Source organism: Cyanistes caeruleus, chromosome 3, assembly GCF_971803275.1.
Source record: "Cyanistes caeruleus chromosome 3, bCyaCae1.hap1.1, whole genome shotgun sequence".
Lineage (NCBI taxonomy): Eukaryota > Metazoa > Chordata > Aves > Passeriformes > Paridae > Cyanistes > Cyanistes caeruleus.
Genome location: NC_141703.1, coordinates 106,806,017 through 106,831,897, shown reverse-complemented (window position 1 = coordinate 106,831,897; position 25,881 = coordinate 106,806,017). Strand labels below are relative to the sequence as shown.

Genomic DNA, 25,881 nt, shown 5'->3' with positions numbered 1-25,881 from the left:
GTTTTTATTATAGGCTATAACTGTGTCCAGCTGATGGCTATTATGGAGCATGCGTACTATGCCAGTTTTGGTTATCAGGTCACAAGTTTCTTTGCAGCATCAAGGTAGGTTTAAGTACTCCAGCATCTTTTCTGTTCTTTTCCCTTCCTTCCCATCCATTGAAATCAGTATTGCTTGCAGGTGTGTGTTTGCAAGAAAATGTATAAGGGGAAGCAATGGCTTAGGTGTTTGCTCTACCTTCCTCTTAAATGTGAAATCAATTTGGCACAGTGATCAGCTGCTCTGTGAAACACTTGGGATAGGATACAGACAAAGAGTTTATAAGTAACTTCAGCTGCCATAGCATATTCCAGGTAATCCACCTCCAGCAGTCTTTATGCATGGGTTTGGGGTTGTGGAATTCTTGGCAGTAACAAACAGGGTGTGTAGGGCTTTCTTTTATGACAAACTGTACACTGTTCGTAGTGAACTTGATCAAAATCATGGGTTTGTGTGTTCTGTGGGAACCCTTTTCCTTAAAAGCTTGTACCAGAATAAGATTTGAGGCATAGGGTGAAATTACATGAGAAATTAATTCAGGTAGCTGTTAAGAAAATTATGATAAACGTGGAAGTCATAATTTTATTTTTTTTTTTTAAATTTTTAATCTTAGAGCAGCTCAAGTGACAACCTGGCTGAATTTGAATAGGAAGTTTTTAACTGGCTTAATTCATTGAAAAAAGATGTGTTGTGCACAAAAGACAAAAATCCTTATTTTAAAAAAGAACATGGCAGTACCTAAACCAAATAACTAAGCAGGGAAACAGCAGATGATGTATTTTTTTGGACTTTGTGGATGTACATTTACTTCTGTAATCATTGTGTTACTTTATTCCAGCAATATGAATGAATTCTTGTCCTTTTTGAACTAAGGAAGTGTTTGATATTAAATAGCAGCTTTAGGTTGTATCTGTTATCTTTTATACTAAATTTTATGTATCATTAAAAAGGGAAGAAGAAAACTGAATCTACATCTGTGAAGTGCTGTGTGGATGATGGCATTCTTACAATGAAAAAATGGTCTGAAATGTTAGTTTGTAAGCAATAGCTACCGCTTAATAGGATGAAAAAAAGAACCTGTGTACATCTGTAAAGCAGATGATGAAGAACTGCTGACTTTCATGTAGTTTCCATGCTGAATGTTCAGTATTGCCAGCAGAAGTCCTGATTGTGCCTCGTTGCATTTTCACAGCCGGTACGGAACTCCTGATGACCTGAAGGAAATGATCGACGTTGCTCACTCAATGGGCATCACAGTCCTGCTTGATGTGGTGCACAGCCACGCCTCAAAAAACTCAGAAGATGGTCTCAACCAGTTTGATGGTACAGATTCTTGTTTCTTCCATTCTGGATATAGAGGCAATCACCAGCTCTGGGACAGCAGGCTCTTTGATTATGCAAAGTGAGTATAAAACATCACTTCAGCTGTGCTAATAGTTATTATTTCACAGCAATTCTGTTTAAACTATACTCCTCACCAAACTGGTAAAGTCCTTTGGATTGTTTAACAGTTGCAGTTTGTGGAGTTCAATTCCTCTACTTGCCTGAGTGCTTCAAATCTAGCACTAAATGGTAGTATTTCAATTTTGTTATTTTCCTGTCATCTATTGCTACCTGTGTGCATGTTATATACCATGTACATTGTATGTATTATATAATGGTGCAGTTATTTATATATAAAAATATATTTCCATATAAATATATGTTATATAGGAATATATAATGTATTTTATTCATTATAGAATATATTAATATTTTCCTGCTATGTATATAACACGTTGCATATATACAATAGATTATGATGTTATATAAAAATAAAATAATAAGAAAAGCTGATGAAAACCTGTAAGCTCTGTAAATTTATTGACAAACTGTCAGGTTGTTGAAATGTAGGAAATGTTTCCCCCCAGGACAACTAACTCCATTTCAAAGAGCTTCAGGAGGTCAATCAACAGTTAATACAGAGCAGAGGTCATTTTCAGTAGACAGTTCTGGAGACCCAGTTTGGGCAAGCTCAGTTAACCAGTATAAATATAGTGCATATCAAAACACTTATTAATTCCAGATGATTATTAGTATTTAACACAGTGTTCTCTGTATTAGTATTTAGCACAGTTCACTCTGTATTCTTTGAGGTATTGGGAGCAAGGAGATTGATCTTGTACGTTGGATGTTTCAGTGGTTTAAATGGAGAAACAGGCATCATCAGCCAGTTTATTTCAGTCTCTTTTTCACATTTTTTTTCTGTTTGTTCATCTCTGAACCACCTTAGTTCTTCCCTTTCCTTTCCTTTGTTTCCCTAAACATTCCACAATAAGTTTTGTGTAACTTCACAATCTCCTTAAAGCATGTCATAATAAAATTCTATATAGAATTGATCACTTTTTCCAGGATAAATTCTCTTATTTCTCCTCTTGAAATGCATAATTTTATGTGACCTTCTTATCAATTACAAAGTTCTGTTTTAACCCTTTCAAGGTTACATTTGAATGTTCTTGTGGTGGCTCATTACAGAGCAACTGCAGAGTTCTGGTCCCTTGTTAACCCCTAAGTTATTAGGGTTTTTGTGCTGCAGGTTCAATTTCCTGTTTTTCCCATTTTTCTCCCTTGCTTGCATTGAACTGCCATGGACTGGATAGATATGATTGTGTTGCACTATTACAAAAGCCACATTACATATCATAGGCCAACTGTTTAATGGAACTCACAATGTCAAATAAACCAAGTGACCAGTGTGAAAACTGATTTGTGCACTTCAGTACTTAGTAGAAGGAGCTATTCTTTATTTACTTGTTATTTGGGACAATTTTACAGGTTATTTCATGGGGAGTTTTTGAATTGTAATTTTATTATTATAATAAATGCATTTTAGTCCTTCCTATTAAGTTTTAAATTCATGTTTTAAGACTGAAAAGATATATATAACCTTCGTGGTCCTTGTAACTTTCACAGAACTGATTAAAAAATAGCTTGCACTTTTCACCCTATTCTTTGTGTGTGCAGTTTCCAAAAAAAAAATTGTGAAAGAATCAAACTGACATTTCATTGAAAATGTTTGGTTTGGTGGTTGTTTTTTTATCCCCATTTAGTCTGTATTGGCATTAGTCTGTATTGGCTAATTTCCATACCAGTGCATGAGCAGCTCTAGTCTGGATGAGGCAAATATAAAAATATGTGAGAGAGACTCAAGTTGCTGGCAGATGTTGAAAGTTTGCTCCAAATAAATGACAGCAAACACAGTCTGTTGAATGGTCTACAGAAAAGCTTGCTTGCTGAGTGAAATTTCTTCAGCTAGCAGAGCCTTCTATCCTGTACAGAGCTTGTACTAAATCCCTTTCCTTCTGTAGTGGGAAGTTAAATCTGCAGGTACTTAAACATCAAATGCAAAGAATGCTCAATTCACTATGGAATTGAGAGAAACTAATTCTCAACCGTGAAAGAGATTAAGGAACAGTTGCTTTATCAGTTTAGTCTGTCTACATTTTCTTTGAAAGCCAAGATGTAAGTTTATCTCACAGCATTTGCAAGATTATTCAGTTGTCTGTGAAAGGGACTGTGAATACTTGCTGTAGCAGAATGTGGCAAAAGATCTATATCCGTGCTAAAAAAAGAAAGGATTATATCCTTTGTGTACTTAAGTACTATTTTTTAGTAAAATTCATGTAAGTAGAGAGAAGCTTCAAGAAAAGCAATAATAGTAAACCTGTTCAATGGACAGCCTGGGTATTGCATCTTTGCACCACAGTGCTACATAAAAAGATAAAGGCATATTTTTAGTTTTTAAGTTTTTAATCCATATTTATGCAAGTGTTGTATGAAGAGGGAGCTTTTCTGTAAATTGTGAACAGCATTTTAAAATTATGCTGTTCATGGTGTTGTCATAGGAGAATACAAACTCAATTTCATTGAAATAAGAACCTGCAGGTAAGATAATTGGCCAATAGAATACTTTTTGCTTAACTTTTTTTCATTAAAGCATATAAACCATGCTTTAAAAACCTACCAAGAATAAACATTCACTTTATTAATTTTCATAGCTCTTGCACATCCTTATGAGTTTTTCTAAAATCCAGATACTGGGCATTTTTTTCCTCAAATATGCTAATTTGGTGACTCTTCCTCTCCCTCATCTCCATTCTGTCTGGCTATATCTGTGTCCATCCTGTTTCCCTCAGCAACCAACCCTAAAACCAGAATCATGGTGCTTCAGTGAGGATAGAAGTTGATTTTAATATTTTCTGTTGAAAAACAAACTTTTATATAATTTGCTTTGGTTCCTGTTTAATACTGTGACGTTGCTAGCCCTGAATTCACGACAGGGAAAATACTTTAGTGTAAATGGGGTGCCAGAAGCTCTGCATTGGTACTCTACTTGGCACTGTATAGTTCATTTTGGAGGAAATTAATGGCCTCTGTTGTGTTCCTGTTAAGGGTAGCTCTCTTGGAATACATGTAAACATCCTCCCATCTTTAGTAAGGATTCTACTTGTAATTAATTTTGCACAAGCAAAATATATATATTTTTTTCTTCTTAGAATCATATTCAAAGGTTATTCAGCTGTCAGGTTCATTAGAAGTGATATTGTACACCCTGGAGACCAGGTGGGATCACAACTAGGGTGGTTGATTGTGTTTTAATTTAAATTCATTTCTCCAAATAGCAAGTATGTCTAAAATACTAATCAGGCAAAATAATCTAAAAATAATGGAGAATGAGATATTACCTAGTAAAGATTTTCCCCACAGCACTACATAAATAAATGTGTAAATGTTGCCCTTCTAGACTTGTGGAGGTCTGAGAATATTGTTTTGGCTTTTAAGGCTTTTCCTGTTCTTTCATTAGACTTTGTTGGATTCTATTCTCTCTTAATCCAATTCTGAATGTCAATAGGTATACTGATATATTTCTGTGAGCCTTTAGGAATAATGGTGGAATTAAAATTCAGAAATCATGTGATGCCTTAAGAGTTTTTTTTGTTTGTGGTTTGTTTGTTTGTTTTTTTCTTTTTTGGGGAGGGAGGGGTTAATTTGTTTTGTTTTGTTTTGTTAATGCTATTATGACCCTTCTCACCTATGTGTTTTGGCAAAATTTTGAGTTATTTCACAGTTTAGAAGATGAATTTGGTACAAAAGTCAGAGATTGATTTACAATGAAGTTTTAACTTTAATTACTCCAGCTTCCTTGAATGCAGCAGTATGATCAGTAAGAGATGATATTGGTTACAAGGATTTGGGGCCAGCAGATGTCCCAGCATCTCCTTTGGGGCTTTTTTGAGGCCTGATTTCAAGGCTTTTTTAAGACTAGATGTTCTGTCCATATTTTTGGGGTTAAAAATCATAACTAAGCCATGTAATGGGAGACATCTCTTATTAAGGTTTCTTTTCATCAGTTTTATGAAGTTTATGACATCCATGCCAAATGTGCTTTGAAATGCTACAGGTAGGGTTTAGTATGTATAAACACTTTGTCCCATGAGCCACAGCTTTTACATCAGGGCAACAGATGACTTGCTAGTCCCCTGCTGCCAGTCCACATGTTCTCTCCAGCTCAGTCTTCTGAACTGCTGGTGGGACAGCTGATTATAGCTCAGCACTTTTGATGTGGTTTTTGTTGTTATGTTTTTTTAAATTCAATTATTCTTAAGGTGTGTTACAAACTGCCATAGCTCAGAAACTGCTTTTAACCTTGCAGTCAGTGCTGCAGAAACAGGGCAGCTGTCAGCTGTTGAAGCTTGTGTCTTTGTTCTGGTGTAGGTGGCCTTTCCCCAGCTTGCCCCTCCAGAGTGGGGTGGGTCACCTGAAGCTTTTTTCCCTTGTCCTGTGGTCCAGCCTCAGGCAGGTATCTCGGTACTCTCTTGCATCTAAAACATCCACCAGTGTTTGGATGCCAGACAGTGGCCTTTTCTGCCACCCAGTGTTTAAATCCTGCATAAACCTTGTGCTGTATTTTCTGGGGAAAAAAGGTTCCCCTGATTTTTCTTGACTTTAGGATCTGACTCTTTAAAGACATGTTTATCTTCTAACATCTTCAGCATCCTCTTAAGCTCGCTGTTTAGTTCTTCCTTAAACAGCTGTTCTTCTCCCAAATTGTTTTTCTTTCTTCTGATTGCCTACTTTGCCAGTCTTTATCTGCCACTGAGGTGATGATAGTGTGTGGAATGAACTGGAACATAAATCTTTCAGAATTTAGTGTTTCGTTAGTAGGGGTACTTGCCTGGGCTCGTAATTCTTGAAACATAGCTGTTCAGAATGTTTTTTGTTTTGTTTCCCTTCAATTCAGTGATGATTTCTAAATATCAGTGGAGGTAGAGATTTGTTGCCTTCTTTGGGGAGCATCCCCATGATTTGTACAGTTTTCAGGATGGTATGGATTCGCTGCTACTCTTTAATGCTTACACATTAGCATTTGAACCAGATTTAAGGTGGTGCTCTCTGGAGTCCCATGGTATTAAAGTTTCTGGTAATGCTCTTAAGGAAAATTGCCACGTGAGCATGAGATACAGACTGCAGATAACACTGTGTGTGTTCTTGCCATCCACCTCAGGGGCCCTTTTTTGACGCGTTTCAGAGTGCAAAGATTTGACTGCAAACTTCATGCACAAAAAGGATAGGTAGGATTTAAAAGCTGCTAGGACACTCATTGCTTCTGAGATGACAGCTGAACAGACTCTGCTGGCCAGGCAGGTGTCAGTCAGGTGGGAGAATGAACACCACTGCTTGTCACAGACTCTTGATGGTATGGGTTGTCCTCTTCACTGTTTTGTGCCTTTCCACGTTCTTCCTTTGAATCCTAGTGCTCCTAACAAACCTGTCTGTCTGTAACTTTGCCTCTCTTATCTTGTCTAGTTCTAATCTAAAGACTTTCCAGTTTTCTCCCAGCTGAGGAATTTTCCTAGAAGCTTAAGCTGTGCAGGTTTTGGGACACTGTTTGGGACATAGAAAGAGGAGAGGGATAAGCAAGCAGGGGTAGCTTGCACATAATGAGTGATTCATATCCAGTTGACTTCCCAGAGTGTAAGAACTGAAGTGTTTTCTTCTGCAGCTTCTGAGAATTTGGTAAGGTGCAGGTGGCATTCTCTCAGCTGCATTTAGGCACGAGTAAGGACATCCAATGCTGTGCCATGGTTGTCACAAATAGGTTTTCATTGGCCATAATTCCAGCTAGGCTAAAGGTAATGCAGTGAGAGTTGGCAATGAGAGAGATTCTCAGTCATGCGATGGCTTTTTGGTATATTGTTGATTCTAGGGTAATCACAATAGAACAGGGATGTAAGTTGTGTTTCATTATGTGAAACATAAAGCTGTGCTGATTTTAATTCATTTCCTGCCAGTCTTCCTCTACCAAATTAGTTTAGGAAAGCTCTGTATTTAAAGATCTGCATAATATGCATTGGAATTTCATTTGGTTGGCAAAGATTATTTCTTAATGATTGTTTTAAGGAAGCTCTGCTTGTAGCATAATACTGAGATTTTTATTCACCCATCATAAATGTAATTATTTTGATTAAAGATTGTCCTCAAAAACACTGTCTGCTTATGTTCCTTAGCACTCTGCTTCTAATACACTGAATTTTGATGATGACTGTGACAGTATAAAAATACTTTATAAAATTTAAACCTTAAAGTTTAAGACCTTCCATTCCTAAAAATCTTTGTTTCTTTTTAGTCATCATTGTAATTGCTGGTAAGCAAATGCTTTCAAGTATGGGAACATTGCAGTTTATAAATTGCCTTTTTTGAAGGGAATGATTACTGAAAGCATTGACAGAAGGGATGATATATAGGAACTTATTACAATATAATCAGAAAAATGTAAATAACAGTGCAAAAAAGAAAAGTTTTAGCCATGATCATATGATTTATAGCATGTGCAGTCTAGAGCTGCTGTATAAGTGCTTTACTTTTTAATTTTTAAAGTTTTTAATTAAACAAGCTTAATTGTTTTACTGTACTGTACTTTGTTATAACAGACTGTGAAGCTTTAAATCCATAGCTCTAGAACTCAGAACTTCACATAGGAATCCATGTAGCTTTCTTTGAAATGTCCAGTTTCCCAAATTAACCTCCAACATAGCATTCACAGCTTTGTATGGTTTCTAAAATAAAGCTGCACAGAGAGTGGTGCAGTGATCAAGCAAGATATTGAGATGTGAAGAAAGGCACACTGAAAAGTTGCAGTCAATTGTTTTAAGTTTTGTCAGGTTTTTTTTATACATTTTGAAATATAGAGGTGACCACTTGTAGCCAATTAAATTCAGTCATATCTTGAATAAATGCAGTTACATGTACCTGATTATGGTATTTCAGTAAATATCTAAAATGAGCTAACATTCAACACATTGCAATGAATCATTTTTCATCAGTCTAAATGCAATAATGATCTTGCATTTAGTAATCCACAGCTGAATTGACAACTTCCACAACATCAAGTGATTGCTGCAGCAGCTGACCATGAGCAGCATCTGTTGTGAATAGAAGATTGTGCTGGAGAAAAGGCTGATGGTTGTATAAGTTTGAGAAGAATCCACAAATTAAATGAGCCATGTTGACTTTCTTCTAATAGGTTTTTATCCAAAGAAATTCAAGGTTGGAGGAAAGTTAGGCAAGGTATAATACATAATCATAGGCATTCATAATTCATAGCAAAGAAGATGGAAACATTAACACAATTGTTTGGGGTTTTTTGATTCTATTCTGTACATGCTGTACAATGCACAGATCCATTTGAAATCTGTTTTTTGAAAGCTCATTGGAGAGAGCTAACAGAGATTAAATCATGGCTCTGTCTACAGAGTAGAAAACAAACAAAGCGCTGTAGCATTTCCACAAGTCAGTAGCCTATGTATGGCAAACAGATCAGAAATAATCTGCAGATAATTATCTTGATCTGATATATTACTTACAGTCTTGAAAGGGATGCCAGGTTTTCTTGAGAATGGCATAAAAATTCCTGTCTCTAGAATATGAAAGTGGAGATAGAGGGCAATGCATGCAACAGTGCTGGGCAGCCTGGTGTCTCTGTCCAAAGAAATTGCTTCCCACCTATAGCCACTGACTGAGATTCAGCTTGGGATGGGACTGTACTGTGATAGCATGCTGAAATTTAGGGAACTTTTTATATTTTTATATTATATATATTTTATATATACATATATGTCCTTATAATATTTATATTATAAGGACACACTCAGCTGTATATAAATGTTTTCTGTAGAGGTTATTTAAATGCCAGAATTACATTGGAAAATTGATGTTACTTAAAGAAATTTTATTTGAGTTGATACTTAAGAAATTATTGGTGAAATTGTAAAGAAGATAAAAAAAATATAATGGTTCTACTGTTCCCATTATAATAGTGATAGATAGACAGGGAACAGCTTTTGGCTCTTTTCTGGCTGATGTAGTTACAGGATAAGTCAGAAGAACTGAAATAGTTTATTATTTTATTTATTTATATATTATTTATTAATAATTTATTAATGAATATGGAAGATACTGTATTAAAAGCTTTATCCCTGGGAACAAAGCAAATTGTTTTATACCAGGTCAAGAAAAAGAGTGGTTTATGGTTTTTTTAAAAGCATTCTGTATTTTCTTGGCTATTTTCCCCATGTATTTGCTTTGAGCAGTTTCTTGTAGAGAACTGCCATCAAACATCTCTTTGTCTTGCTTCATCTGTGTGTCTCTTCTGTGATAAGGGGGCTCTTTACCCAATATTTGCATGTATCTATATTACAATTTTTTTGTCAGCACTTGAAAATTTGCTTAAATTTATTTGGAAAAAATTAAATTAATTGCCATAGTTATTAATTAATAGTTTAGACAGTTAACACAAGTTTTTCTAAGTTATTCTACTACAATTAATGAGTTTCTTTCAGGCAGAGGAAAGCAAGTGTACAAGTAATACTTTGTAGACCTTACCCCTTGATTTATTTAGTGTTACTGCACAATAATTAAGTCCTGTCAAGTGTAGTTTTAAGGATAGATACATGTGAACAAATAAACAAGAATGAAAAAGCACATCCATAGTCACTACTATGTGCTTTAGTAATTTTTTCTGTAGGTGACGACTTAATTTGTTCAAAGAAAGAGCTGAGTATGAAGTTCTCTGAAGAATTATTAAGTAAAAGTATGGATTTTTTTGTATTTATAATATGTTTAGTCATTGCACAAAGAGTGTTTAACTGAGTGTATTTATCAAAAGCTTCACAATGAAGAGAAGAATGCTTTTTGCAGTCTTTATTTTTATTCTTTATTCCTTTAAGATATGTGAAGAAAGTAAAGTAATGACTGTTGTCACTTTCCTGATTAAATAAACACATAAGATTGCTTCTTTGTGGCTGCAGGGATTTATGTAAACACCATAGAATTTGTCATTTCATGATTTGGAGTGAAGCCATTTTCCTTTCTCCCTGTCAAAAAGAAGTTACTCTACATCCCGTGTTTTTCACCCACAAAACTTCAGAGAGATTGGCTCTGTCCTTTTTTCTCCAGTGCTTTAGAGTGATCAGCTTTTTCCTCAAGCAATTTGTATTTAGCAACATTTTGATTGCAATGTAGCACACCTTTGATTAGGTCATGATATCTTAAAACACATTTTAGCACAGGCTTATTATTAGTATTGTATCTACATTTTTTTAAGACAGTTCTCCAGTAGAGTAATAGAGAAATTGGTGTCTTTTGAGGAAAAATATCAATGTTTTATTAAACCACAACTCAAAGTGAAATCATCCCTATGAGTACAGTGTTACATTTTCATACCCTGACCTTTTGCAAGCAGGTGGAGGCAGTGCTAAATTCCCCCTTGTCTTCCCTTCCTTCCCTTCTCCTCCAAAGGCAAAAGAAAAAAAAAGGAAAAAAAGTGGAAAAAACCACTTAAGTTATTGTTTCACTTAATATGACACCACGTTAGTCAGGCTGATACATAATTGAGATAATAAATAATAACAATAAAAAATAAAATTTTTCACACAAAGGAAATACATATACTTTACTGGCTTCAACTGTCAAGTTTGCTTGAATGACATTTTGTGACTGTAAATGTGCTAAAACTGTAAATGTAGCCACAGCTAAGAACCAAAAAACTTTCCTTGTTTGAATTATGTCATTTAAATATAACAGATTTATTTTAATTTGTTTAGTTTTAGATGGACTAAGCTTGGACGTTTAGAAGCAAGTTCTAATAGTTGGTGCTTAAGGAACCAAATTACATAATCTCTCAAAATGTTATATATACAGTTGATTTTAGGGATAATGACTAGGTGCAATTCACTTTTTTTTGTTGAAATTTAACTCTTGCCTTTAAGATTTCATGGTTTCTGTGTTCAAAGAATCAGTGAATTGGAGTAATTAGTCAGCCAAACACTGGAGAAAAAAATATCCCAAAAGCTTTCCACTACTATTTCTCCCCATTTTCTGAACTGAGTGTTTAGTGTTTATTACCCTGGATTTTTAGATTATTCACTACCCTGAAATCTAAAATCTTATATTTTTCTTCCTACAAACTGGGGGATTATAACCATTCTAGGGTGGATGCATAAGCCATTCACAAAGTGAATGCTTTTTGGAGAGGAAAAAAATCTACTACGGACACTAAAATTTACATTATCAATGTTTCCAGGCTTCCTTTGCCACCACTATCTTGGATAAGGGCATTGGAAAAGATGAAAATCTACTTTGACTTTGTTATAAGAAATTTCAAGGTAATTATTTTGTCATTGGGTCAATTGGGGAGGAAACTGAATGTCTGTCAGGAAATGGGAAACAGCTTTCAGCTGGATGTTCTTTCTAATCTTTATCCAGCTAACAAATTGGCTAAAAAAGGTAGTGACTTACAGAAAGTAGTGTAAAATGGCATTCTTATAAACTCATTAGTTGTGTACTGGAAAGAGGAAATGTTTTGTAGGTTTCAGCTATAATTGCTCTTAGCACAGAGCCATCTTCACCCAAACTTGGAAAACCAGAAACATTTGATTAAAGTCTGAGCTTGAGCAACTCATTTGCCAGCAATGCTAGACTGTCAGTATATGCAAGGAAAAACTTGTTTTAAACTGTTTCAGAGAATTTTAGCTTTAGTTTTCTTTGTGTTCTGTCCTGATCTAGAAAATGATTTTTTTTTCTATAATATTATGAAGTTTACACTTTAGGAATATTTTAATTAAAAGCTGGTGTCATTCTGCTACCACATAAGCCAGGATCAGCAATAGTTGCACTGAAATATGATCTGAAATAGAGGATATCTGTAGTAGGAATAGTTGATTTCATTTCAGTAAAAAATCATGGCATTTCAGTAAAAGACCTTACTGTTAAAAAAAAAAAAAAGAAATTTCCAATGCATGAAATATACTGGTAGATTAAGATTTCCAAATGAAGATCAGTAACAAGTGGTGTCCCTAAGGAACTTACTGGGATTGAACTTTGTGGATGGCACCAAACTGTGTGGTTTGAGGGAAGAGATGTAGCACAGGGCACTGGTGGCAGGACATGGGGCAATGGTTTTAAACTGGAAGGGTAGGTTTAGATCATGAGGAAGGACATCAGAACAAAACTGTTCATGGTGAGAGTGATGAGACACCAGAGAGGTTGTCCAGAGACATGGCATGTGGATGCCCCATGCCTGGAAATGTTTAAGTTCAGGTTGCACAGGACTCCAAGCTGAGGGTGTCTCTGCCCTCTGCAGTGCAGTTGTGACCAGATAATCCCTAAAGATCATTCTGTGTTCTGTGATTTTGTACAAGTTCTCATGCACTAACCAGTTATCTTAGAGGAGCAGAAGTTGATTTAAAACTTTCAGAGGGTTCTATTGCCTTGTTGTGTGAGTTGCCATTCCATTGTTGACTTAAAAATGTAAATACAGTACTCAAAGCTTTTTCAAATGTGGAGGAATGTGTTGCTTTTAAACAACTTTGTAAGTAAGCTGTAGGCAGTTAAATATGGTTTTTGTAATTTCTATCTGAGGACACTAATTATTCTCTCCATATTTTCAAGATACTTTCTGAGGTTTCCATTGTCACAATTTAATTTCAGTGAATTAGTGGGAATACAATTGAATGCATTTTGGCACAGTTTCTTTCCCCCCTGTCTTTTGTGGAGTTTACAAATGTGGTGGTTACAGAAAGATAGTGAGTATGTTAAAATGTGCTCAGGTCACAAGAGGTTTTAAAATAGGTGCATAAAGCTTGAAAAATAGAATAATGGAGAAAACAAAGTATAGCTGTGAATCAATACAAGAATTACATTGCAGGTATTTATTCCCAAGACGATTCAAATAATAATTTCACCATGTATTTTACTAAGCAAAGCTACTGTAACAATCTATCATAAATGTATTTATTGTTCTCATATTTATCTTCATGAAGTACAAATTATATAGTTGAAATGGCAGTATCTAGTAAGAAATTGAGATTAAAAACACTAGGTGTCTTTGAATACAAACCTGTTTTTCAGGTCTTAGATGAAAAAGTATTTATGGAACATACAGAAAATGTATTTGCAAGTTCAGAGCTCTATTGGCACAGGCCAATCTGAGCTATATCTTTCTTTAATTACATTTCTGAAGAATGTAACTTCAAAAAGTGCAGCAAAGAGAGAAATACTATGCTGTGCTTAAGGATGGATTCCTATTTAATATGAACCCTGTGCTTCAGATCTCCTGTGCTGGTTTGTGCAAATGCACCAGCTTTGCGTTCTGTGCTTACTCAGAGCACGGGGACTGCTGCATGCCTGGGTCAGCTTTGCCAGGTGGCTGCTTCCCTTTGCAGATTCCCTGAATCTTGTGCTGGGGATGATCTAAGACAGTCTTCAGGCTCTTGGAGCTTTCCACTGGAAATGTTTTTTTCTGTGAAGGTAATAACTCATTATACAAATTTTTCTGCCCTCCAAGCCAAGGTCTGTCACCTAAGTGAGCAGTCTCATCCCACAGTGTTGAAAGGAACATTTTAGACTGCATCCAGAACAATTGCTGATGCTGAGGATAAAATCTGGAAGCCTGAGAGGAAGTAATCTAAGCCTTGTATTAGCTAACATTAACATAAAGAGTGAATTTCCCTTAGCCCCTGCTTCCCCAGGGTTAGAAATCAGTAGATTACCATTCAAGACATGGAGTCAGTATCTCGGAAGCTTCCTGTGTTGTCTGTTCTGGATGATGACTGATAATGAACACTCTCACTCATCCTAAAATTTTCTTATCCTTCTGTAGATTTGTCATTGCTACCAACTGCCTAGTTGGGATGAAGGGAAGGATAGACTTCTGGTCAATAAAATACAGACAGGCAACTAAGTTTTCAGGGATTCAGTGTGCTGGTCTCTTGAGGGTCTAAAGTAAAAGGATATTCAGATAATATCTTTTAAGGTGATGTCTTAGGTTGGTAAAATGCAAAAGTTTTCCCCTTTTTCACTCTTCTCTAACTTTTAGAAATAGCAGATTTTTGATGATACCTTTGTACTAACACTAGAATTGTCTCAAGGGCAGAGGTCTAGTCTTGCTTCACTTCTCTAGTGCTACTATTTAGGATTTTTCAAAATGTTCTCTTTTGCAAAGAATTCTGCTTCTTGGCTTCTTAAATACTTGTTGCTATTCATTAACATCAGAAAAAAAATATTCACCTAAATTCAAATTAAATCAGTTTGTATTTGCATTTTGAAGGTACAGGCATAATACAAATGCCTTAAATGTTATTGTGTGTGAACCAAACACCTTCTCAGTGTCCCTTTGAGGTCACTTGTGTGAGCATAAATTAGGGAACCAGTATTTCAAAGTAAAAAATGAAATTAGGTTTATAGAAAGCACTGTTTCATGCTTTTAATAAGATGGCTATGAGAAAATAGAGCTTAAAAATGTTAACAGTTGGCCAGGTAGTTAATATTTTCGTCACTGCTAAAGGAATTAATTGATTTTGAGTGTAATTTTGTTTTCCTATATAGGGAGTAATGAAAGTTGAGTATAATTGTTTTGTATTCTTATACATGTATAATAGCATACTATTTCAGGGGAACAAAAACACCTCACAACAAAGTAGTTAAATCTCCCCTGATACTTGATTCTTTACCAGTCCCCATCTCTACTCTGGTGCCATTTTCTGGGTAAAGTTCAGGATAATGGTCTGTTTAAAATCAAAAGTCACCTGATCTGTAATAGTTTGTAGCTATTTGTGCACTACATTTAGACTTATTTTGAAAGCAAAGACGGTGTTGAACAGTAAACTACTGTTTAATACTGGAAGTAATGAATTGGATTAAATTGTATGCAAATTCTGACAGTACATCTTTAAAGTTGTGATTTAGTTGTATTTTGTACAACAGCAAATTTTGTTTACTAATTTGCAGAGTTGATTATATGACCAAACAAATTTAATACTGTCTGAGAAGTTTATTTTGGGAGAACAGAATTTTAAATAATCTCTAAGATTTTTATTTTATTAGTGCATAATTTACTTGGGTAGAATATAAGTGGGACAAATGCTAATTTATCCAAATCGGAACTGAAATCCATGTAGGCTTTATCAGCACTTAAAAGCATTTTGTAATATTATTTCTGATACTTTCTCTATTTTAAAATGTGTATGCCCTGCGGGCTCTGTTAAAACTCAGGTAATTGTCTTCAGTACTTACTTTTTTTTTTTTTTTACTTTTCTATTTACCTCAGGAAGCCAACTGAGCAAAAAGCATCAAGAATATTAAATTTCATTACAATAAGTACCCACCTGCTTTGCCTCCAAGGCTGTTCTTATATTCACATTTTGCAGGACATAACCTTTGCTGAGTAGTATTTGAATTACTGCTTCCATTTTATAAGGCAAATAACTGAATGCTTTATTTGATGTTAGTTTACTCTTACCAAGTGTGAATAGGACTATCCAGAAAAATGTAAGCCTAGGACACTGCTGCTTACTTGCAGGTTATTTTAAACCCCTCTATAGTCCATAGTTCATTTGAGGATAAAATTTCTTTTCGTGCAAATGGCATTTCAGGAAAGCCATGTGAATATATTCATAAACATGTTTAATTCATTGGCAAAATATGAAAGAGTTGGTGCAGAATTAACCTGCACAATTAAAACGAGGTGTCTTTTCAAAGCATTGATCAAATATCTAAGCAATTGAAAACTGGGAAATTCTTGTTTCACCATGCTGGATGGCACTGCTTTGTTCCAACAGAGGAAGTAGAATTTTGAGGGGAAAAAAGTTAAAATTCTCTCATGAACACTTCACAGCTACTGGTTCTATATGAATAAACAATGTGCCTATTTCAAAGAAATCATTTTCCCAAAGTAATTGCTGAATATGGGTCAATAAGTCTAATAAATGCAGAGTGCTATTATATTGTTTACAGCATTTTGTAAATAAAATGCTTTCTCCCTACATAGCAGTGGACTTATGGGGTTCAGGATTAATGGTTCCAGAAGGTCTGTTGTCTGGTGTGGCACTCTAGAACTGTAATTTTAACTAAAATGGAAAACCCTGTGCATCTTCAAAGCTGCTACTCTTGTTTGCTCTCAAAGCAAAGCAAATGAAGCCGAAAAAGCGACAAAATAACCAGTGTTCTGCTTAGTAAAAGTTTTAAATAGAAAAGTGTAAATATGTTAATGTAATGTTAACATGTTTATGTCTAATACATATTAGTATTGTTATTTTATATATATTTATATATACACATGTATAGGTGTATATATATGTATATATATATATGTGTGTTTGTATACATATGCATACACATATATAAATATAAATATTTTATATATATATTTTATATATATAAACTGCTTCTCCTGTAAGAAGTTGCTGAGGGAACTCAGACTATTTAGTTTGGAGAAAGGAAGGTTCAGGGGAGCCTTATTGGTCTGTACAACTTCCCGACAGGAGGGTGTAGCGTGGTGGGGTGTGGGCCTGTTCTCCCAGGCAGCAAGTGGCAGGACAAGAGGACATGGCCTCAAATTGCACCAAGGGAGGTTTTTATTGTATATCAGGAGAAATGGAAGGGTGAGGATGTGTGTGTGACAGGCTGCCCAGGGGAGTGGTGGAAGAACCATCCCTGGTAACATTAAAAATGTGTGCATGTGGCACACGGAGGGACATGGTTTAGTGGTGAACACGATGCGGTTAATAATTGTGCTCAATGATCTCGGATGTCTTGTCCAACCTAAACCACTCTCTGATTCTCTATATTACACATATAATATGTATATTTGTCTGTGGTTTATGAGGAGTTGGAGTTTTGCCCACAAAAAGGCACAGAAGTAATTGTGCAACCCTGCATCCAATTAATTTACCGCTATTAACTTTTCCCTAAAAGAAATCAATGATTTACTTTGTGAAAGAACTTCAGATCTTTACTGAACAAATCCTTCAAAATTTGAAAATAGTCCTTTCACTTTGATTTCTCATGACATTTTCATAGTACTGCTTAAATAATTAAGGACTTTTCTTCTTAAGGCTGGCCTCGGAATTCTCAAATACTTTTGAGCTTTTTAATTTTAATGCAGGGAATGGGATGTTAAGGATTAACCAAAGATGTCTTCTGCCTCAACTGTTGATAAAAGTATCCATTATTTTTAACTGTTAGAGAAAACTTTAAATCTTTCAGTAAATTATTTGATGTATATGTAATTACATATGTGTTGCATATGTAATTATATAATATTAACTTTCTAATTATGCTGGCATCAATAAACCTCAATTTTTGTAGCTAAGAATAAAACTCTCTTCCTGGATTTGGAAGTTAATTCAGTGATTCTGTCTCTTCTAGGGGCTGATACAGGGGAACAGGAATGTTACTGTTGACCTCTTCTGCTCCCAGGTTATCCTATGCCCCAAGAGGACAGCTCTTGTTTATTGTCTGCACAGGCCATTTTGGAGACGTGGTGCAGTTTGGATAGCCAAACACAAGTTCTTTTGGTCTGTTAAAGACTTAATCACGTTCTGTTGACTGCTAGAGCTGAGTATGTTGCCATGGAGTGTTGTTCAGAACAATTGGAGTGCAGGTGTTGAGGGCAGTGTGGTGCTGTGTGTCAGGATTGTCCCTTGGTCTCAACAGGCACTGCCTGCTTCAGCTTCTCAACCCCTTATGGCTAAAGAGCACTTGGGGTCTTGGCAATGATATTTTGTAGATATCAGAGGGGTATTTCTTGTGATAAATTAAGGAGGTTGAAGTACAAAGGGGTTTGTTGTTGTTGCTGTTGTTTTCCAAACAGGGTAAGACTGGTTACCCTTTTGTATAACTTTAATCAAACAAAGTGCATCAGAGTAGCAGGGAAACTGCTCTATGCTCATAAGCAGTGGTGAAAAAACAAATAAATCTGTATTAGATCTAGATGTTTAGGCCATAAAACAACTTGTACCAGATTCACTGAAAGTTAGCATTATAGTTAGCAATGTACTCATTAGACTGAATGCAAATTTCTTTGTTTAGCAATTTTTTGGCTGAATTTAAACCAGTCAGCTATTGAAGTGTTTGGGGGTACTTTGAGAAATAGTGATTTAGAAATTCAGTGCTACTATGTTTTAAGTTAATTAAGCAGTAAGAACTTAAACAGGTATATCATCATAAAAGTCTAGATTCTTATAAGGTCAGCAGTTCTCCAGTACATAGTAATAAATGCAATTCCTGAAGGTCAACATTAATATGGTTCAAGAATTACATCTTCAAACTGTATTAGACATAGCCAATATTATTTTTTGTCCATAGTGACAAAATTAACTGGTTTAAATGCATTGCTTGCATCTCAATATTTCATGTTCATCACGGACTGGAATTTAAAATGCTTATGGAGAATCATTATTTTGCTTTTTTTATTAGCATAGAGGAAAAAAGCAAATAACAAGTGTGTCTTGTAAGCAATTTCACATGTTTTCTGCTGACCTAGTATAGGAAAGTTGTTAAATTTCTCATCACCACATTAAACCAGGTCATCTAGGTAGATGTGCTCATTTCACTTTTTCAGACAAGAAATCTGTTTTTAATAAATGAGCTATGGGCTCCAAGGGTGAAAGGAAAAAAATCCAGCAATACTTCTCTGCAAAGACCTTCTTTGTTTTGAATGTCTGAGTGAATTCTGAATTACTTAGATTTCTTACTCTGTAAATCATTCTGTTCCTTAATGATGATACAGCATAACCTTCCTTTGATCATGCATGCAAGAAAAGAACCTTCTCAATTTTGTAATATGCAAAAATGCGAGATTTTTAGGACATAACTTAATATATGTTTTTTTTCCAGAAGAAATTATATTCCTAATGAATTCTATCCTGTTTCCATATCTGTGTGTAGAATACAAGAAAGTACTGTTTTAAAAATCCTCCTGAATTACTGCTTCTGTGGTAGATGTGTCTGAATTATGCCTCTTCAATTTTGCCCTCTGCTGGCTTTCTTCAAAGTTATTTGTTCTGCCAATTTCTATGTCTAACGTTGCTGCTCCCATGAACAAATTGACTTGGATGAAAAAATGAACCTTTGTATGGTTTGTGTGATTTGCATGTCTCAAAAAATCTGTTATTCTGGCTCATGATTTGGAGCTGTGTAGTTGTCTCTGTAAAAGTCAGTATGGTTGGTAGTACTGTTTAAAATGCTTATGGTTGGATATACTGTTTAAAATATTACCCTAAAGCTGATTTTTTTCCCAAGTTTACACTAAAATCCAAAATAAATTTATTTATTTATTTATGATCTTTTCTCCCATGTGCAATCAGATGCTTGGAAAACATCTGCTGCTCCTACTCAGGTTTTTGATCTCATTAATTTTCTAATACTTTGATGCAACAAATTCATCTTGTTTGTTCTTATTGTTGTCACTTTTTCATTTAAAAGTCATTACAATTTATGTTCATACTGGTTCTCCATCTTTTCCCAAAGATCAATCTTGAGTGCCAACAATGGTGGAAAAAATTACATTTGTTATCCATTTTGAGACTTCTGTTTTACAAATTTGTTTTACAAATGTACAAATCCTCTTCACCATCTTAAGGATTTGAAGGTTATAAAGTCAAGCACTTTGTAATGAGAAGAAATAACTTTTAAGTGGATGGTGCTTGTTGTAATTAATGTACTCTTTGCACATGCATTATCTTAGTTCTGTGTGAGATACTATTTTTATTTACTAAAATACTGTGCTCTTTTCTCACAGTATTTGGTTTGCAGGAAATAGCTTTCTGTGAATTTCATGCTGAGTCAGAAAAAGATAGAGCAAATAGAGCAAATTGCTTTTTTGTGACCAGTTTTGCCAGTTTGTAGGACTTTTGATACTTTTCTACCCTTTCAATATCAGAGCAATCTCAATCTTGTTCATTCACTCCAAACCATCTCACCTGAGAAATAATAAATATATGGAAGGTTCTTCAGACAAGCTCCTGAGATCTTCCTTGTGTCGTGTTAACTTCTGAATTGGATGATTTGAAGCAGGGGAGTGTAGCAATGGAACAAAAAAATAAAAATAAAAATAATCTTGTCATGTAATGCACGCCCAGGAATGGTGTTGAACTGAGGGAATTCACAGTGAGGTGATTCACATTTCCTAAATTTGGAGGTTTTGATTTGGTACTATTTCTGTCTTTATATGCCCAAGTGTGTATCTCTGTGCAGTGCATGCAAAAAGAAGGAGAAATATTATAATTCTATGACAGTTAATAAGAATTGGCTATTTAGTGAGATCAGGATTTGACTTTACGTGTCCATAGCATCCCATCTTTTCCTGTAATGCCATTTACTCAAGACATAAAGCATCCTTCATATGAGGAAGTTTTCTTGAAGGAAGGAAAGTGGTGACATTTGCTTTATCAAAATGAGGTTTATTCCTTGTGTCATAATTTCTTCCTGAATTTACTGTTTCTGATGTCTGTTAAATGAAATATAGGAAGGGTCCCCTTCACTACCCTATGCCTACCATGTGCATAGATAAATTGTGGTGTGGTTTATGCAACATTATCCCTTCTGTCTCACCCAGTAGAGGGTGGCTGGGGAGACCCTGCCTGTTCCTGGGCACTTCTCTGAACAGAAACTTGGTAGGAGGTGGGGTTGTAGCTATGCTATCTTGGGAAATTGGTTAGAGAGAAATGGTAATGTTGACAAGTGTTGAAGATGTGGGCCAGTTTCACTACATCATGGGTTGGCTGAATGAGATGGATGAGCTCTTTAGAGCTGTGGCTTGCAGGAGATGCACATGGAGGATTAGACAGGAGGGTGTCAGAGAGGGCTGTGCCTTGGAAGGTGGACAGTAGAAATAAGATGTGTGTGTCTTTTGAAGCTACAGAGACCAGTGCCCAGGGAGAGAAGGTGATGAATAGTAGGAAAACTGTTCATGAAACTATTTTATTCTTTAATATCTAATTCTTTTCTTGAATGTTTCCACATCCTTGTTCATTTTGGAATCTCTTTTATATTTTGATTTCATCTCCATGCTTTGTGTTTGTGTATGTGTTATATCCCATTCCCGTTGTTCTGAATTTCAAAATATATCTCTTCAACTCCCCTTTGGTTTACTTTTCAAATGTGTAAATTTGCAACATAGTAGGTGATTTGGTATTCTACTGGTGACATGTCATCATTGGTAAAGCAGCTTTTCAACAGCAATTATGCCTAAAATTTGCTATAAATCTATAAAATCATAAAATAAAATTTTATTTCCTTTTCTATAACATCTTTTCCCACAGAGTGTAACAATCCTTAGAGAGGAAAGGAAAATTACACCAGCAAGTATGGGTAGTAAAATATAGTATATGGGTTCAGAGAATACCCTGTTAGATGTCTATGTAGATAGCTGACAGATTTTACTAACCTCCTATCTCCAATCTTAAGATTTTGTGCAGTAAAAAGGCAAAGACTTAAAGACAAACTTTTAGGGAAAGGTTAATGAAAAACGGGGAAGAAGTCATTAAAATAATAAAATGTACAGTACAAGTACCACATACACAAGTGGAGGACATAGTATAAGGAACTCTAGTTGATTCCAAGATTTTTAAGGCTTAATGAACTATGCTGGTGTTATTTCAGCTGGGAAGTCCTGAGATTCCTTCTGTCTAATCTGAGGATGTGGATTGAAGACTATCGCTTCGATGGGTTCCGGTTTGACGGTGTTACGTCTATGTTGTATCACCACCACGGCATTGGTAAGCGATTCAGCGGCTCCGAGCTGCTGCAGCTCTGTTCCTGTGGCAGACTGCTGGAAAGTTCACTGCTTCTCACAGGGGAAAAGATGTTTAGCACAGGAGCTAGAGGGGCTAGATAAGCCCCTCTAAGGGGAAGGGAAAAGGGGCAAAACCAGGCTTGCTAGTGATGTACAATGGTGTGGCAACACCCAAAACTTGAGGACAGAATCACTAGGAAGATCTCTCAATCTTCTTCACAAGATGTCAGCTACAACAAACCACACTGGAAGCCTTTCTGTACCAACACATGCAGCATGAGGAGCAAACAAGAGGAACTCGAAGCTTTTAGCCCAGTCTCAGGGATTTGATGTCATTGGCATAAACAAAACCGGTGGGATAGGTCCTGTGGTGGGAGTGCCACAGTGGATGGCTGGATGATTGGGTGGGAGCACAGTGCAGCTGGCACAAGCAGGTTCAGAAGATTCCTAAAACACCTGGATACAGTGTGATTCTGGGGGATGGTCCTTTGCAAGGCCAGGAGTTAGACTCAGTGATCCTGATGTGTCTCTTCCAGCTGAGGATATTCTGTGAATAATCAAAAAATTCCAGATTTGCTAATTTTCTTGCTTTGTTGAAACGAGGATAGATGGAAAATCATTAATACGTTTTGTGCTTATAAAATTAAACACTGTGTGAAATATCTTTGTTTTCTAAATAAAACCTGACTGTGGTTTTTAAAACTTCTTGTCTTATTAGGCACAGGGTTCAGTGGAGATTACAATGAGTATTTTGGCCTACATGTGGATGAAGATGCTTTGTGTTACCTGATGCTGGCCAATCACATGATTAAAACCTTGCACCCAGAATGCATAACCATAGCAGAGGTAAGATCATTTTGCCATCCTCAGTGACATTAATATTGATTAGTTTGCTTTAGGATGTGAATTTCCTGTTAATTATCAAGTCACACTTTGGGTACTCAAGCGGTGACATGAGCTGAAAAATATTAATTAGTGGACAGACTTTGCCTGGTGGGGAAAAACAACCTGAATATGCACTCTGGGAATTTTCTCTGCATTAATAGATTATTAATTAATGTGGTGATTTCTTTTTCTTTTTTTTTACCTTCATCACCTTGAACTTGTAATGAGAATTGTTTTTATTAGTTTATTACTTGTGCATGATAGCCATTAGTCAGTAGTGCTCTGTGGTACTAAAGATTAACAGCCCTAATGATGTTTTGCATATTTTGAATTATATTGGTATATCTGACAATTACCCTTCAAATTAAATGCAATAAGCTTATAAATGTTGACTATATAGGCTAATTTAAATTTATTACTAAGTTTCTCCAGGTTTCTAAAGGAGTAAATAGACTATATTGCTTGAGTTGATTGAGATCAATTTTTTTGACTGAAAAATGTTGCTGGCACATGGAGCTTCTAAGAGTATGAAACAGCCAGGCATTCAAAATTCTGTGCATATTTTCTTCTTTATCCAGAAGAAAAATAATTTAAACATCGAGGATTTTTTCTGTTTAAATTATGTTTAAATAATTCAATTTCTTTAAAAGAAAAAGTGGGATCTGATATCATTAGGGACTATATGGATTTCTAATAAAAGGGTTTGTAATGCTTAAGAGTTTTTTTTTATCTTTAAAAAGCAAAATACTGCTTAACTTTGTTTCTTACTTACAGTAAAGTTTTCTATTATAGACAGCCAGTGCTAAGAGCTAAATGACAAGCTACCAAAACAGCATCTGGGGAGCAATCAGTAGCAAACTTGAGGTATTTTCACTGAGCTGTAGGCTTACTTGAAATTGAATCAGTTAATTTTCCAGGTAGCCTTAGATCATAAGCATTCCTACCAAAGAAATTCTGAGTTTAGCTGTCTTGTATTACCTGACCTAAGAGTTTTTTTTTTGGTTTTTTTTTTTTTTTAAATTTTTTTTTTAGTAAGATGTGTCTTTGGTTTCTCTTGCTTAAGTTGCAAGCTGCTTCTTTTTCAATACATAATTTTCTGCCTCGGGAAGTCGCTACATGAATCATAGAATTGATCAATGTGCTTCATGGTTAAAGGAGAATTTCAGAAGGAGAAACTATTGACATAATTGAAAATTACAAAAGGCAATGAAGAATGTCTCCTTGCCTGTAGAATCACTGCCATGTGAGAAAAATGTTTTTCTCTGGCCATAACTAATTATAATATATTCCCTAATTAATGTAATTAATTGATGATTTTACAGCTTTTTAATATTCTGTATATTCACTGTCTTAGTAATTGCTAATTTTTTAGGTGTTACTGAGTATATGCTTATTTTTCATTTTGTTCTTCTAAATAATGCAGTGATTAAAGTCTTTTAGAATGGAAGAAAAAATGTTAAGTAAAATTGTTATGCCTGAATTATTATAAATACAAACAGGCAAAGAAACAGTATGCTATGGTTTCTTTTTTTATATGCAGATCTTTTTAAACTTGCTCTGCACAAATGCTTTGAAATTAGCTGTTTAATTGTAGTGTGATGGAATGGCCTGGGTTGGAAAGGACCTTAAAGATCATCAAGTTCCAACTCCCTGCTGTGAACAGGGACACCTTGTTCCTAGCCCAGCTTGCTCAGAGCCCCATCCAACCTGGCCTTGAACAGGGATGGGGCATCCACAGCTTTTCTGCACAGCCTTTGCCAGTACCTCAGCACCCTCAAGTGAAGACTTTCTCCTTAATATTTGATCTAAACCTAATTCTCTTTGAAGCCATTCCCCCTTGTTCTATCAACACATATCCTACCAAAAGTCCTCTCCGTCATTCTTGTGAGCTCCTTTCAGGTACTGGAAGGCCACAATTAGGTCACCACAAAGGCTTTTTTCCTCAGGCTGACCAATCCCAGTTCTCCCAGCCTTTCCTCACAGCAGAGCTGCTCCATCCCACTGATCACCTTGGTGTCTCCTCTGGCCCAGCTCCAGCAGCTCCCTGTCCTTCCTGTGCTGGGAGCCCAGGGCTGGATGCAGCCCTGCAGGTGGGGTCTGAGCAGAGAGGGGCAGAATCTCCTCTCCTGCTGTCCACATTGGATACAGCCCAGGACAGATTTGGATTTCTGGGCTGCAAGAGCACCACTGACAAGTCACAGCCAGCCTCCCACCCACCAGCACCCCCAAGTCTTTCTCAGTGGCTGCTCTGGATCTGTTCATACCCAGCCTGGATTGATTAGGAGGGTTGCCCCAACCCCTTGGGCTTGAGTCTTCTTAAACCTTGTGAGACTCCCATGGGCCCACTCAAACTGCTTAAGACATCACTGTCACAGCCAGCACTGAGAAATGGGATTCCTGTCTGAAGCCACCATACCTGGTTTCGTTCCCAACATTTCGGCACTTACACCAGCCATGGAGCAATGCATGAATAGGTTCAGTCCATCCATTTCTTTCGATGTTGCTGCCTTCAACTAGAGTTAGAGAGGAGAATAGGGGTTCTACCTCAGCTTTCTTTACCAATTGTCCTGAGGCCCTGAAGTCCTTTTTGATCCCCTTTGGATCATGTGGTGCCACTTCATTGCCCCCTGTGTGGAAGATCAGTAATGGGTTGTAGTCTGAGGGCTGTACCAGGCTAGGAAGTTTCCTGGTAGAAGTACATTTGATGGAAGATCTACTAAACAAACTATCAGTTAAAATTTGTAGACAGATATAAATACTGTTAAATTTGGAATTTTACTTCCCAAAAATATGGATTTCAATATTGTGACTAAAGTAGATGGGAGCTGCTTAAATCTCAAACTTGG

The 25,881-nt window shown here is 36.0% G+C and overlaps 1 protein-coding gene across 2 annotated transcripts in view; it reads left to right on the top strand.

Annotated features, from left to right (window-relative positions):
* GBE1 (1,4-alpha-glucan branching enzyme 1) overlaps nt 1–25,881 on the top strand; it is a 136,163-nt gene that overhangs the window by 62,636 nt on the left and 47,646 nt on the right. For both annotated transcript variants that reach the window (XM_086883562.1, XM_086883561.1), the window contains exons 6-9: nt 14–104; nt 1,232–1,441; nt 22,018–22,133; nt 22,869–22,996. In XM_086883562.1, the coding sequence (XP_086739688.1) occupies nt 14–104; nt 1,232–1,441; nt 22,018–22,133; nt 22,869–22,996 (545 nt within the window). The remainder of the gene's footprint in view (nt 1–13; nt 105–1,231; nt 1,442–22,017; nt 22,134–22,868; nt 22,997–25,881) is intronic.